The sequence below is a fragment of the Puma concolor genome, chromosome D2 (assembly GCF_028749965.1).
Source record: "Puma concolor isolate L17-30 chromosome D2, mPumCon1.1.hap2, whole genome shotgun sequence".
Lineage (NCBI taxonomy): Eukaryota > Metazoa > Chordata > Mammalia > Carnivora > Felidae > Puma > Puma concolor.
The window spans coordinates 13,187,955-13,204,256 of record NC_141677.1 but is presented as its reverse complement, the minus strand read 5'-3'; the positions used below and the strand labels follow the sequence as shown (position 1 = coordinate 13,204,256).

At 42.6% G+C, this 16,302-nt stretch overlaps 1 protein-coding gene across 5 annotated transcripts in view; it reads right to left on the bottom strand.

The window, feature by feature from the left end:
* The window catches only part of B3GALNT2 (beta-1,3-N-acetylgalactosaminyltransferase 2), a 60,586-nt gene that overhangs the window by 10,923 nt on the left and 33,361 nt on the right, over positions 1-16,302 (bottom strand). For 4 of the 5 annotated variants that reach the window (XM_086679635.1, XM_086679636.1, XM_086679634.1 and 1 more), the window contains 2 exons: positions 7,389-7,499; positions 4,017-4,095 (listed from right to left, as the gene is read on the bottom strand). In XM_086679635.1, coding sequence (XP_086535761.1) covers positions 4,017-4,095; positions 7,389-7,499 — 190 coding nt within the window. Of the gene's footprint in view, positions 1-3,984; positions 4,096-7,388; positions 7,500-16,302 lie in introns of those variants that run through there. The other variant, XM_086679637.1, reaches the window with a different exon arrangement.

Sequence of the window (16,302 nt, the reverse complement as noted above, 5' to 3'; positions counted from 1 at the left end):
CCCAGGCCTAAGCCTGAAGATTCAGCAGGTCTGGGGTGGGGCCCAAGACTCTATCTTTAACACGTGTCTTCCTCGAACTGACGAGGGCAGACCACACACACTTCTGCCCTTTGAGAGACACAGGCCGAAATGACCCTGTGTCCCCTCCAGCTCTTACATTCTACTGTAATAGCTTTTAACTTTAAGACAAACATACACAATTTAACACTGGAAGGAAAGTGAAGTGTCAGAAAACTGAAGGAACAGGAGAATGGCTGTAATGATGCAAGAGCAGAAATTGAATATAGGCCTTTCGGATGGACAAATCACGTTTTGTTATTGCATGTATCTGAAAAATAACAAAGTAACAGATCTGTGTGTGCTTTAAGCCTGATGATCTATTTAAAAGAACCACAGAGTTTAGAGTCTCTCAGCCTTTGGAAGCATCACATCTATCTAGGGAGTTTGTTAAGATACAGATATCTGGGGGCACCTGGGTGGCTCAGTCTGGTTGAGTGTCCGACTTTGGCTCAGGTCATGATCTCGCGGTCTGTAGCCCATGGGTTTGAGCCCCGCGTCGGGCTCTAGGCTGACAGCTCAGAGCCTGGAGCCTGTTTCGGATTCTGTGTCTTCCTCTCTCTCTGCCCCTCCCCCACTCATGCTCTGTCTCTCTCTTTCTCAAAATAATAAGTAAACATTAGGGGGAGAAAAAAAAAGGACACAGACATCTGAGCTCCAATCCTAAAGATTTCAACTCCGTGGCTTGAGGTAGGGCCCAGACAGTGATGGTAACACCCAACAAAATTTAAGAATCTGTGTGCCACGTGACTATTCTGAATAGCACTTAGATCCTGATTTTTAAAAATTAATTTATACTCAGATTTTCAGATATACCAAGTACAGGAGAAGACAATCTATTCATTTTCATTTCTTTAGCCCAAAACTTGAGTTATTTCACTCTTTTTGAAAAAAATTTTCCCTCACCGAAACCTTATTCCTTTAGCCTCTGTGACAAAAAAAAAATTATGACAAACTTTTGTCGAGAGTACAGTGGCTGCTCCTTGTAGAACAGTTTAGTGACAGAAGTCTCAGGGGCCCCTTAAACGGGTTTTTAAAGGCTCCTGGTAGTACGTACTTGAATGAACTGGTAGAAGAAAGGAAGGTGCTAGATATTCAAGTCAGATGGTGTGCCAGCCCTTTAGGAAACAGCCTGAGTTCCTTATCTGAACTTTCCCTGGGGCTGGACTAGCTTCCTGGTGAGCAGACACCTCCCTGGGCAGACTGGTCTCCTAGTTTTATGTAAAATCTCCGGACTGGAATTAAGAAAGGATCTCTAAATTTTAAATTGCCATTTTTTTAATATGAAATTCATTGTCAAACAACACCCAGTGCTCATCCCAGCAGGTGCCCTCCTCAGTGCCCATCACCCACCTCCCACCCTCCATCAACCCTCAGTTTGTTCTCACTTTTTAAGAGTCTTATGGTTTGGCGCCCTCCCTCTCTCTCTCTCTTTTTTTTTTTTTCTCCTTCCCCTCCCCCATGGTCTTCTGTTAAGTTTCTCAGGATCCACAGAAGAGTGAAAACATATGGTATCTATCTTTCTCTGCCTGACTTATCTCACTTAGTGTAACACTCTCCAGTTCCACCCACGTTGCTACAAAAGGCCAGATTTCATTCTTTCTCGTTGCCACGTAGTATTCCATTCTGTATATAAACCACAACTTCTTTATCCATTCGTCAGTTGATGGACATTTAGGCTCTTTCCATAATTTGGCAATTGTTGAAAGTGCTGCTGTAAACATTGGGGTACAAGTGCCCCTATACATCAGCACTCCTGTATCCCTTGGGTAAATTCTTAGCAGTGCTATTCAGAGTGGCTGAAATGAACAATTCAGGAGACTATAGATGTTGGAGAGGATGGGGAGAAACAGGAACCCTCTTGCACTGTTGGTGGGAATGCAAACCAGTGCAGCCACTCTGGAAAAGTGTGGAGGTTCCTCAAAAAATTAAAAATAGATCTACCTTAAATCGCTGTTTTTTTAATGGCAAATTTATGGGCCAAACCTATGTACCTGTCCCAGCCTATCCTTTGGGGTGATGTAAGAATACAACTACTTCTATGAGGAAACACTATAAATAAAGATGCGTTTGGTGGAAAAATAAAAGCCACAGCCCATTTGCATCCTCAAACAGCATGCAGAGGCCTCAGACTGGGGGTCTGTCCCATCCTGAACACCGTGCTATTGAGGGGTCCCCCACAGACTCTCCCCTCGGAATTTGGCCCCTGCTTTCCCCGGTCACTGAGAGCCTTCAGGGAAGCCAGGTCCTAATTCTTTTATAGGAACCCATGGTATGCAGAGCTCTGGGACATCAAGGCAGAAACAGGACCAGGCACCTTTGTTCCATAAGTGATGTTCAGCACAGTGGCCAATAGCAACTGCCTCAACAATGGTTTTTCTTTCTTAAAGATCACAGACATAGAATTCTCTGGAGTTCATAGATGGATATGAAATAAGCATCATTCAAGACAAACACAGCCACTAACTCCATCATAACAAGTTCCCTTTAGAGTTTTAAGTGAATGCTTCTGACCCCAAGTCTTAAAGGAGTTCTTCTAACAAACCCATCCTTGAAATGAGATCTATTAGGCGAAGGATTTGAGAAACATGTACTCTGAAAGACAGCGTATGTTTAAAGACTCACGTTATGAGGAGAAAGTGTACCGTGAAGCAGGAGGGGAAGCTGAGTCCAACAGACCCCTTCCAAAAGAGGGCACCATGCCTGGGTCAGGGGAAGAGAGCTTCTTCCCTTCTGACGGAGAAGCAGCACTGAGCCCACAACAGCTCTACGGCCAGGGTCTAGCAGTTCTGCAGAAGTCCCCACCTGGCTGGAGGATTAACCAAAGACAGCCACAGGGGGCCAAGAAAGTCCAAGGCCACTAATTTTTCAAGATCACCTTTATGGTGAAAGACTGAATGTTTTCCCTCTAAGAGCAGGGACAAGACAAGGGTGTCTGTTCTGCCACTTCTACTCAGCACTGTTCTAGACACTCTAGCCACGAGACTTAGACAAGAAAAATCAACAAAAGGCATCCAGCTTGAAAAACAAAAAAAGTAAAACTATCTCTTTGCAGAAGACATGATCTTGTATATGGAAAATCCTAAGGCACACACAAAACTAGTAACTTAATAAATGAATTCAGCAGAACTGCAACACATGAGAGGGACATATGAAAATCAACTGTATTTCTACATGTTACCAATGAACAATCTAGAAATGAAATGTAAAAAACAATTCCACTTATTATAGCATCAAAAAGAATATTTAAGAATAAATTTAACCAAAATAAATGCCAGACTTGTGTTCTGAAAGCCACAAAACCACTAAAAGGACTCTAGTAAGACCTAAACAAATGGAAAGATACCATGTTCATGGATCGGAGACTGAATGTCAGGGTGGAACGCTCCCCGAAACAATCTACGTTCACTGCGACCCCTTTCAAAATCCCAGCTGGCTTGTGTGCAGAAACTGACAAGCCGATCCTAAAGTTCATATGGAAAGGCAGCGACCCAGAAGAGCCAAAACAATCTCGAAAGAGAACAAAGTTGGAGGATTCACACTTCTGACATCACATCTTACCAGGCAGTCAAGACAGCACAGTACTGGTATAAGGACAGACACATGGATCAATAGATTAGAACTGAGATCCCAGATATAAATCCTTACATTTAAGGTCAGAAAGGACGGAGAGCAGGTGATGGTTGGTAGGGGCCAGGGGAGGGGAGGACGACAGTGTCTGCTAACGGGCACACGGTTGCTTTGTGGAGTGACGGAAACGGTCTGCAGTTAGTGGAGACACCTTCAGGACTCTCGTGCACTGGAAACCACTTTAAAAGCGTAAAGTGAATGTGAATTATAGATCAATAAAGCTTTTTTTTTTTAATGACAAAAAAAAATCAGCTTTTATGTCAAAATATGGAGTAAGATTAGGTACATAAGAATCAGGGCCCTCTTCAGCTTTCAAGCAGCCCACTTACCCTGAATAGTGTAAATGAAACCACCTGCAACTCCCTCCACACCTTCCATGAATCCATGAGGCAAGGCGCCCTCCCCAGCCTGGAAGAAACAAGAACACAAGTGCTCAGCGTTTCAATGCTAAAAATACATTTCTCCTACTTTAAAACTGATCTGGCAAAATCGATAATTGACGCCACAGCAGCTAAATCCACCTATGAAGCTGATGCGCTAGACTTACACGATCGGGACGACCTCAGTATTCTCCTCGTTTTGTCATCCAGTTGCAATACTACATCAGGGGCACATAGCAGTCCATACAGTGTTCAGACTCCAACTTACACGGGACCACATACTCTTGAACTTGCTACAGTAAGAGTATAAAAACCAATCTTCTTTTACATCCCAACCCTACCGCTGGAAAAAAAATTATTACCACCTCTGATTTCTCGGAGAGGAAAACTGATGCATTCAAATGCACCCAGGCCCATTTTTAACCTCGGCTCCACCATGCAGAGAAAAGCCCCTCTAAACAGACCGTTCACATGCAGCCCTACCGATTTCTGATGTGGTGGAAAGTGCCAACCGTCAGCGACGGTCCTTTCTGCCTCTGAGGACTGGAGGACTTTTTATTATTTTTTAAAAATTTTTAAAATTTTATTTTAATGTTTATTTATTTTTGAGAGTGAGAGAGAGACAGAACATGAGAGGAGGAAGGGCAGAGAGGGGGAGACACAGAATCTGAAGCAGGCTCCAGCCTCTGAGCTGTCGACACAGAGCCCGGTGTGGGGCTCGATCTCATGATCCATGAGATCGTGACCTGAGCCGAAGTCGATGATTAACCGACTGAACCACCCAGGTGCCCCTGGAGGACCCTTATTAATCAAAGTTTACCTCTCCCCACCTCACAAGTCCCCCCATGCCCCTGCCTAGGGTGCGGGGTTTCTCGCGTGCTGCACACTTGCGTGGCACAGCCCCCGCCCGGCAGTCGCCATGTTCCCACCTGGGCCAGTTCACAGCACTGCTTCTATAGGCACGGCGGCCGCCTGGCTGGTCCTCTTGCCAACGGACCTTTCAGCAGCTGTGCGCTACAGGGCAGTGTTTTAGGGCCGCAGACAGACACTGTCCTGAGCTGACTGCGGGAACTTGCCATTTAATATATGATACGGTCTGTAGTTCCATGTGGAGGAAACCACTGAAGGTGAATGCTACAGTTTCCAGCTTTGTAGTTCTATGAAAGCTCTCTATTATATACTCTAACACAGAGTAGACTCTATTTTTTCACCGCGTACCCTACATTGTTTTAGTACTTTTTATGAACTTCTACCTAAAAGGTCACAGCTTGGCTTTTATTCTGGCTTTTAAAAGTTTCTGACATTGTCACTTGCTGGCAAGGGAGCAAGACTCATGGAAGCTTCGAGCTTTCTGCATCTACGATGAAAACCTTAATTTTGTACGTGGGGTTTCCTAGAACACGCTACTAAGTTACTGGACTTTTTTTAAGGTTAGCTCAGTGTTTAGGCTTTCTCTAGCTCTCTACAGCTATATGTACCCCCACCATGGATCGTTTGAGTCTTTACATTTGAACCTAGTCCTCAACTCAGAAGTCATCTGTTTCCTTTTATGTAACCAACTTAATACTACAGAATTCCAACACATTTTGGATATTTTTAAGTTTCATAAATAGAAAAGGAGGCAACATGACATATATATAAACATAGTATATATATATAAACATAGTGTATATATATATATATATATATATATATACATATATATATAATGTTTATTTACTATTATTTTTTGAGAGAGAGCAAGCACAAGCGGGGAAGTGGCAGAGAGAGAGGGAGACACGGAATCCGAAGCAGCCTCTGTGAGCACAGAGCCTGATGCAGGGTTCAACTCACAAACTGAGGGATCATGACCTGAGCCTAAGTCAGATGCTTAACCAACTGAGCCACTCAGGTGCCCCAAGCAGGCAACATATTAAAGGCACTTGCCTTGGAAATAAGGTAAGAAAAGAATAAAGCTATGATTAAATTCCATAAAACATATATCTTAAACAAAGGACTTTTTGTAATAAAGAACGAGATCCTAAACATGACCCACAAGGCTAAATCTGTAATTATATTTGAATTTGTGGATCTGTCCATCTATTGTCTTTCTTCCTCACTGGAGTAGAAGTCTCATGGTGGGCCAGGAGTGGTTTTCTAAACGGGTGACAACATACCACATAATATTCATTTCATATTCAGGAATTAATTCACGTAAATAAGATTAACATTAATGAGAATATACTAAGCTTCTGAAATGAAATGCCCAGTACTTTCCTAATCCTTGTACCACAGCATCAAGGAGAATGAAAGACTGTGTTTCTGACACCACCACAAACACCACTTGTTTACTGAAAGCTTATCATTTTAGGTCTGCCTATACCTGATCATCCCATATTTACTTTGAGAAATTCACCTGTCACTGATTTAAATTTGAAGCAAATCTGAATAAAAGAAAAACACAAAGCAGAGATTCCAGCACTATAAATGAAAGCGAACGCTCCCTCCTATTTTCAATCTGTGCTTTATTTATTTATTTATTTATTTATTTATTTATTTATTTATTTTTGAGACAGAGAGAGACAGAGCATGAACAGGGGAGGGGCAGAGAGAGAGGGAGACACAGAATCTAAAACAGGCTCCAGGCTCTGAGCCGTCAGCACAGAGCCCGACGTGGGGCTTGAACTCATGGACCGTGAGATCATGACCTGAGCTGAAGTTGGACGCTTAACTGACCAAGCCACCCAGGCGCCCCCGATCTGTGCTGTTTTAACTACCTACTGTGGGCTGACAGTGAATGTTCTAAATACTACTGAGCAAGTGTCCTTCAAGAACGCTAGCTTAAAAATTATTGAGAAATAATATATCACACGTTTTAAAAAGGACCCTATCCTGGGTGCCTGGGTGGCTCAATCGGTTAAGCGTCGGACTCGATCTCGGCTCAGGTTGTGATCTCACGGTTTGTGGGATGGAGCCCTGTGCTGGGCTCTGCGCCGACAGTACGGAGCCTGCTTGGAATGCTCTCTCCCTTCCTCTCTGCCCCTGCCCCACTCATGCTCTGCCCCCTCCCTCTCAAAATAAATAAACTTAAGACAAAATAGAAAGGCACCTATCCTAAGGCAGAACTGTGTATTTACTTGGTTGGGGTCACACGATCGTAGAACATTGGAGCTGCTCAATTTCACTACGGTGACTTGGCACTTTCTGCCGTATGTGCTTTAAAATACACACGATTCGCTGTTCATACTCCCGGGGTTGATGTAAAAGTAAATTTAGAAACACTTCATGTATTAGAAAATGCTGAAGTATGCCGAACAACCTCAGGAAAGAAGGAGGGCTTACCGTCATGACTCTGAGAACTCCCCCGCCATCATTTACTGTCACTTTGTGCAGATTTCTTGACACGAGGCCCTGGAGGTCTTGGCTCTCCCACACGATTGTACCTTCAAAGCTCTTTTTGTGGAAAGATGAAGTAGAGTCAATTTCTTTATTGTTGTCATTGAGGTTTTAAGTATGTTTTTCAAGAAAAATTAGTTTTTTTCCTAAGACCTATTGGTTAAATGTTTATCCCAGCTACTCCGACACTACTGTGGACATTTTTTGGTGTATACTCTCGAGTCATTTTTTTTTTCATGCACATCTGAAAAAAACAAGTACAAAGAGTGTGGAGACAATTTTGCACACTGCTGTTTGCATTTCCCACTACACTGAAGCATCTCCTGAAGCTACCGCAGCTCTTACGACCATCCTTTTTTGTATGTATCTAACATGCCATTTCATGCATGCATCCCAAGTCAAACACCTCCCTGCTGGCAGACATCTGGGCTCTATCAAATATCTAATATGGGTGCCTGGGGGGCTCGGTCGGTTAAGCTTCCGACTTGAGCTCAGGTCATGATCTCATGGTCCATGGGTTCAAGCCCTGCGTCAGGCTCTGAGCTCATAGCTCAGAGCCCGGCGCCTGCTTTGGATTCTGTGTCTCCCTCTCTCCCTGCCTCTCCCCCACTCACACTGTCTCTCTCAAAAATAAACATTAAAAACAAAAAATAAAAAAAAAAAAAGCTAATAAATCACGTTTTGGTGTAAATGTTTATTTTTCCCTAATAGTTTGTTTTGTTTTAAGGTAAATTTTCTGGGGTGAAATTACAGGGACAAGAAATAGAGATATTTTGTATGGATTTTGGACACAATGCCTAGCTGTTTTTTCAAAAGGAAATTATACTAATTGATAGCATCTTTCCCAATTTACAAAAATACCAACTGCACTGTATTCTTCCAAGTATGGGATATTGGTAAAAGCAAAGAAGTTTAATTCAATTTAGTAGATTAAAAAAAAACGATTCCTCATTTAATTGTGTTTCTTTTGATTTCTAGTGATGTTTATAAATTATATAGTCTCTTCTGGGAATTCCTGACTCATACTTCTTTGCCATTTAGCTGCTGAGTTTTCTATTTTTCTTATTAATCTGTATTATGTTGTAATCAATAATCCTGTGTATATATTACATGCTAAAACAGTTCTTCAGAATTGTTTGCCACTTAACACTATGGGTTGTTGTTTCTTCTTTTTAAATTAAAAGGTCCATAAGTTTTATCTTATCAAAATTGACAAGCTTTTCCTTTGTGATTATTACTATTAACTTTTGGGCTTAGAAAGTTACACTCCCCTGCCCCAAGGTTTGATACACATTTACATTCCAGTGTCTTCTAATTTCTCAGTGGGGGCTCAGCTGCTCCCTTCTACTGCTCAGGCTACCTCCACGGTCAGCCCCCCAGAGAGGCTTGCTCCAGAGATCCGGTGGAAGGCAGCCAGCTGCCACCTTTGCTCTACTGCATCAGCCTTCTTTTCCTAATACCACTTACCACTCTGCTCTCCCTTGTTTACGTTCCTATTGTCAAACTAACTGCTCCCACTAGAATGCAAGCACCATGAGAGCAGGGATCTTGTCCGTTTACCGTTTTTTTTTTTTTTTTTTTTTAAAGCATTACAGCTTTTCTGTGGGAACAGATAAAAACACTGACAGAGTCCGGATTCCCCGCACAGTGTGTCACCTTATACTCAGCTAATGGATCCTTCTTCTGCATTGTTGGTGAGACTCCTGATATACGTTGAGCAGCTCCAGGGTTCCTGAGAGCAGGCCCACACTCATACTGCGGGTCGTCACTGCCTGACCGTGACGAAAGAGAAAGCGGTGCCGACCTCACAGGGCTGTGCGCAGGGTCGGTGACAGCACGCACAGCATAGTGTCTTTGCTCAGCACAACAGAACTCTATGACCCCTGGGAGGAACGCAGGCAGTGACGTGCCCCTTTAAAGATCTCACTGTCTTATCTTGGAAACAGGTGCAGATAATTTCTATGTTCTCCCTGGGTGGCCTTAACTCTCTATTCAACTTGACATTGCACCTCAACTCTGTAAAAACAAACAGCAATCCCACAGAAGAAAAGCACACGACCGGGGAGAAATACACCAAATATGTTGGGAAACAGATGGATAACATCATATTCTGTTAGCTTTTCTATATTCTGTTAAGTTTTCAACAGTGAATATGTATTCTTTTGATGTGTTTTCGTACTTTTATGATCAGGGAAAAAAATTTTAAACTAAACAAATGTATACGACGAAATAAATTTGGGGTCAATCTTCTTTCAGGCATGAGCCGTTCCTTAAGTTTTTGAATGTCTACTATGTAGCATGCTGCGGGCTATTCGAAGATGTGAAGAAACGCAATTTCGCTCGTGTCTTCAGATCATCGCCATGTGCCACGACAGGTTCAGTAAAAAGGAGAGCCATCCTGCTCGAGGAGTTTGGACAAAACTTCAAATGACTGTGCCAACGGAGCTAAGTCTTGCAGGCATGTGAGTCAGAAAAGTGAGAGGCAGACGAAATAACACATCGAAAGGCAGACTTGAAAGAGCACCGCACGTTCAGAACGGTGGTAAGTCCTTCGGTATTGCCGAAGCGCAAGGCTGAGGGAAGGACAGGTAAAAGGCAGCCTAAGGTCGCCTGTGGCTGCTGTAATGGAGAGTCTGTCCCTCATCTCGAAGGCGGTGGGAGGCGCGTAAGTTTGCCAGCCCAAGAGTGACACGTCATAGCTGCGATTTAGAAAGGTCACTCGGGCAGCAGCACAGCCCCAGAGCGGCTGGCAGGGAGAAGGGAAACTATCACAGGAGTCCAGGCGAGAACAAGTGAGACTGCCTTCCGAGAAACTGAAGGAGACAGAAATCTATGGAAAAACACTCGAGCTCATAGACTGGAAGCATTAAGGTGGTTAAAATGTCCGTACTACTCAAAGCAGCCTGCAGATTCAATGCAATCTCTACCAAAATTTCAACGGCTTTTTCAGAGAAATACAATAAATAATACTATAATTTGTAGGAAACCAACCAAAAAGACCCCAAACAGCCAACGCAATCTTAACAACGGAGCTAGGGCACCTGGGTGGCTCAGTTGGTTAGGCGTCCGATTCTTGATTTCGGCTCAGGTCGTGATCTCGCGGTTTTTGGGATCAAGCCCCACATCAGGCTCTGTGCTGAGTGCAGGGCCTGCTTGGGATTCTCTCTCTCTGCCCCTCCCCTGCCCCCCTGCCCTCTCTCTCTCTCTCCCTCTTAAATAAACATACATTAAAAAAAAAAAAAAAACAGAGCTGGAAGCATCATGCTTCCTGGTTTCAAACTATATTATAAAGCTATTGTAATCAAGCAGCATGGTTTTGGCAAAAAACTGACACAAAGATCAGTGGAACAGAAGACAGAGCTGAGAAATAAACCCACACACATACGGTCAATTAATTTACAGAAGAGAAGGCAAGAATATACAATGGGGGAGAAGGACAGTCTCTTCAATAGATAGCGTTGGGAAAACGGGACAGCCACATGCAAAGGAATGACACTAGAACACTACCTTGTACTATACACAAAAATCAACTCAAAATGGATTAAAGACATGAACATAAGACCTGATCCCATAAAACTCCTAGAAAAAAATGGGTAGTAAGCTCCTTGACACTGGTCTTGGCGATGATTTTTTGGATTTGAAACAAAAGCAAATGCAACAAAAGCAAAAACAAACAAGTGGGACCACACTGAACCACAAAGCTTCTGCACAGCAAAGGAAATCATTGACACAATGAGAAGGCGACCTATGAATGGGAGAAAATATTTGCAAGGAGTTAATATCCAAAATATATAAAGAACTCCTACAATTCAATAGCAAAACTCCAAATAATCCAATTAAAATATGGGCAGAAGATCTGAACAGACACGTTTCCAAAGACAACATGTAGGCAACAGATACATGAAAAGATGCTCCACATCACTCACCGTCAGAGAATGAGGTTATCCCCTCACACCAGTTAGACTGGTGACTACCGTCAGAGAGACAAATAGAACAAGCGTGTTGACAAGGATGTGTAGAAAAGGGAAACAGTGGCTGTAGCCACGGTGGAAAACAGTATGGAGGGTCCTGAAAAAAGTAAAAATACGACTACCCTACGAGCCGGTAATTCCACTCCTGGGTATTCATCCAAAGGAAATGAAAACACTAACTTGAAAAGATATCTGCGCCACCATGTTCACTGCATATTATTTACAACAGCCAAGACGTGGAAGCAACCTAAGTGTCCGCAGGTGAACAGATGAAGAGAATGTGATGCGCACACATGCACGCACATGCACACACAGAGGAATATTATTCAGCCATAAAAAGGAAGGAAACCTTGCTGTTTCCAACATGGATGGAACTTGAGGTCATCATGCATAAGTGAGGTAAGTTAGACAAAGACAAATACCGTATGATTTCACTTATATGTGGGACCTAAATTTTTTTTAAAAAGCCAAAAACAAAACACTGAGCTCACAGATGCAGAGAACAGATGGGTGGTTGCCAGAGGCAGGGGCTGGACGGATGCGCAAAACGGCAGAAGGGGGTGAAAAGGTACAAATTTCCAGCTATACAATAAATAAGTCCTGGGCATGTAATCATGTGCGGCACGGTGACCACAGTTAATAATGCTGTAATGTGTATCTGAAGATGTCTAAGAGAGTCTACCTTAAAAGTTCTCATCACAAGAAAAAAAAAACGGAACTGTGGAGATGGCCGTGAAGTAGGCTTAGTGAGACCATTTTGCAGTACTGAATCATTATGTTGTACAGCCGAAACCAATACGTTATATGTCAATTACATCTCCATTAAAAAAAAAAAAAGACTGGCTTCTGAGCTGAATGAAATGCTTACATTAAAGGAAACAATGTCTCTAATAACTGAGATGTGCTCTGGGGTTGAAGCTGGTAAAATCAATACCTTAAAACAATGTATCAAGTGGCCAAACCCAAAAAAGCTGGTGAAGAGAGAAATCTGGCAATGTAGCAATGTCCAGTGGGAGAAAGACACAGGAATTGGAAGATATAAAGCTATATCTTTATAAAAGATATAAAGATATAAAGGATCCTATCACATCCTACCTGAATGAGCCACATCCCACTGTTGTATTCAAATTCAATGATCAAACCAAGCAAGCACCGTTCAGATTTGGGTTTTTTGGTGCCTGAGATCCCAGTTAGGAGATCCCCAGGTAGGGGTCATGACTTTCAAATTAAATAAGCTAAAACCCATTCAAGATGAATGAATGGACATTCTGGTTTACAAACTGGTCTTCTGTGAATTTATTCAGTGTCACTCAGTGAGAATCTGATCATCTCCGAGTGAGCTAACCGGAAGGTCAGGACTAGACCTGAGAGCTAACTGTGAGACCCCTGGCAACAGGAGGCTGCTCTGGGTTAATCATGTGTCTTTTTCCTGGCAAAATAGTCTCTTGCCCTCAGTGTACTTTCCTCTAAAACTTCAATAGTGATAAAGTTTGGAAGAACTGATACCAGATCTGTTCAGGAGAAAGAACTGATAGGATTTAGTGAGTGCCTGAATATGAGAGTTGAGGATAAATCCCACAATTCTGGTTTGGGTGCCTTGGAAAAAAGATACTAGTACCCAATACTGAAAATACAGGGAAAGAGGAGAACAGATGGGATGGAGATGATATTACAATAATAATAATAAATTGTATATATTATTACTATTATGACATCACCATTAGAATGCCCCTGGGACATTCACGTGGAGAAGTTCAGCTGGCAGAAGTATGTACCTAAGAGAAATGTGGGCTATAGTTGGATTTAAGAGCCATTAGCAAACAGGTGGTGATGGATAGAGTTTGCCTTGGAAGAAGGAGTAAAACAAACAGAAAGCTGGGTATCAAATCCGAACGATTAAGAGCAAAGCGAGAGGGGCACCTGGCCGGCTCCATTGGTGGAGCGTGAGACTCTTAACCTAGGGGTTGTGAGTTTCAGCTCCACCTTGGGTGTAGAGATCACTTAAAATCTTTTTTAAAAAGAGGAAAACGAGGGAGGAGATAATGAAGTTCCCAGGGAAGAAGGACTGGGCCGGATGTGGCTTCACCAGAAGCACGTGTATCATATAAGCAAAGAGAAAGATGCAGTCAGGTAAGCTAAGGACAGAAAGTGTGCCTTGGAGTTGGGTCCCTGGAATCTTAGTGACTGCAGTTTCAGATGAACCATATCCTAACTAAAAGCTATAATGACCAAATAAGAACGCTTCTCCTTGAAGCTACATATCTGGAAACTATGACAAAACGAGTGATTCTCTGTCCTGTCCGCTCAACGGACACTTGACGTTTATGTGCCTTGCTGTTTCCTGTGGCTCCTGTTGGCACCCAAGGGCACCCCCGGGATCGGGTTATGGTAACAACAGCAACAGTGCGGACTACACTGAGGACTTGCCAGAAGAACTCATTGGCCCCCAAAACGATCCTGCTTCATTCGCTGAACTTCCACAACCCTGCAGTTACCAGGGAAGCGGGGAGCTGTGTGTTCTCCCCCTTGGCCGCACCTGTTCCTCCTCCACGTCACAGCTCAATTTCTACCTCTGGCTTCTCTCACGTGCCCTCCTGGCTCTGATACAAAGGAATCAGAAAGCCAGGGATCTCTTCAGATGAGAAACCACTTGTTTATGGCAATTCCCTGCAAAAGCCCTAAAACCCAAACAGGAGCTAGGAAAAACAGCACGGCGTACGGTGGAAAAGTGAGATCTCGTACGTCACCTCACCCATAATGCTAGCACGCTCTCTACAACCCCTTTTCCGTGTTAATTCTTTTCTGTCCTGTTTCTAACTTCCCATCCAAACCAACAGATGGGCTTAAATCTATAGCATTTTTGCACCTGTAAAAAACTTTAACAATTTTCTTACGGACTGGAGAAATGATTACAGCCAAAGAACTTCAACTTTCATAAACAGGAAGTGTGTAAGTACCCAAACTGCTAACAATTATGTCTCTAGTGACTCAGGTGAACAAAAAGAGTCTTTTCATTGAAATTAGTTTCAGGTTTCAACTCCACTATTAACGAAAATACGAAATTAGAGAAATATTTTAAGAGAAGCAGATAGCAGTCTCCATTTAAATTTGTGACTCCCACTGAGATTTATGCTTTAGTGAGTCACACAATGAAGACATTACAGGAGACCTGCTTACTTGACAAGCTCTACTGCTGACACGTTACTCCAGGAGACTCAAGTGTGGAGGGAATAAGATGATGAACAAATCATCTTCTACTCTCTCGAAAATGGCACAAATGATGTTCTTCTTCTGTCATTCTGTGCTGATGATATGCAGGCAAACCATTCATCGCTATCGTTTTTCCTGTGTTAATAAGCCTAATTAGGCTTGAAGCAACAAAAATGAGTATCTATGCACAATTAAACGTGATTTCAACAAAAACAGGAGTTTGTGTAAAAGGACAGAATTTTTAAAGTGTTTTGTTTTTATAAAGCTGATATATATTTATTACAGAACACTTAGAAAATACACAAAAAGAAGAAAATAAAAGTCATCCATAATCCTACCTCCTCACCACGAGGTATAGCCACTGTTAAATAACTGCATGCTTAAAAAAATTTTTTTTTAAGTTTATTTATCTTTGACAGAGAGAGAGAGAATGTGTGAGCATGAGCCAGGGAGGAGCAGAGAGAGAGAGAGAGAGAGAGACACAGAATCCGAAGCAGGCTCCAGGCTCCAAGCTGTCAGCACAGAGCCTGATACGGGCTCGAACTCACAAGCTGTGAGATCATGACCTGGGCCGAAGTCAGACGCTTAACCAACTGAGCCACCCAGGCGTCCCATCCATGTTTTAAAAGAAAAAAATGTTACTTAGAAGTAGTGAAAAGTAAAAAGTCAATTTTGCTTGAACCTTAAAGTGACAAGGATCACCAGGCCATGGAGATGAAAAATCTTTTTTTTTTTTTTTTTTAAATCTTAACTAAGATGGCCACTCACTATCCCAACATTTAGTGCCTATTGCTAGATCACCATCCTGACCTCAAGCCAGTTTTTATTTTGAAAAACTTCAAAGCTACAGCAAAGTTGAAATTAACACCCAAATCACCTAGACTCACCAGGCGTCAACATTTGGCCACATCTGCTTTATCTCTGTTTACACATGCATTTTTTTGTTGTTTGCTGTTGAAAAACTTCAAAATGTGGACATCATGACATCCAACATGTATTTCCAAAGAACAAGGACATTCATTCTAACAGAAAGTAGTAATTTTTGTGGACTAATAAAAATTCTTAATTCCTTCCAGCTGACCAAGATAATGGGCCAGACTCCATAAAACTGATTAGCCTGAAGTATCAAAGCTTATTTTCTTCCTCTTTGCCCCACACTGTGACTCCCTCCTCTTTTTGTTTTTTAAAATTTATTTATTTGGGAGAGACAGAGACAGTGCATGCAGGGGAGGGACAGAGAAAGAGGGAGAGAGAGAGAGAATCCCAGGCAGGCTCCGTGCTGTAAGTGAGGAGCCCAATGTTCCTTTCATGAACAGGACAGTCCCTACAACAAAGAATTATCTGGCTCAAACTGCTGATGGTGGCAAAATTTAGAAACTCTTTAAGAGGAAGGGGTCAGGGGTGCCTGGGTGGCTCAGTCGGTTAAGCATCCTACTCTTGGCTTTGGCTCAGGTCTGATCTTATGGTTAGTGAGCTCGAGCCCCACATCGGGTTTGCTGCTGTCAGCCTGTCAGCACAGAGCCCGGCTTCAGATCCTCTGTCCCCCCTCACTCCCTCCCCCGCTTGTGCTCTCTCAAAAATAAATAAAAACATTAAAAAAAATTAAAATAAACAAATAAATAAACACAAACCAAAGAATGGCTTCCTCAAAAGCTGAGATCTAATACGTAGCATAGCTA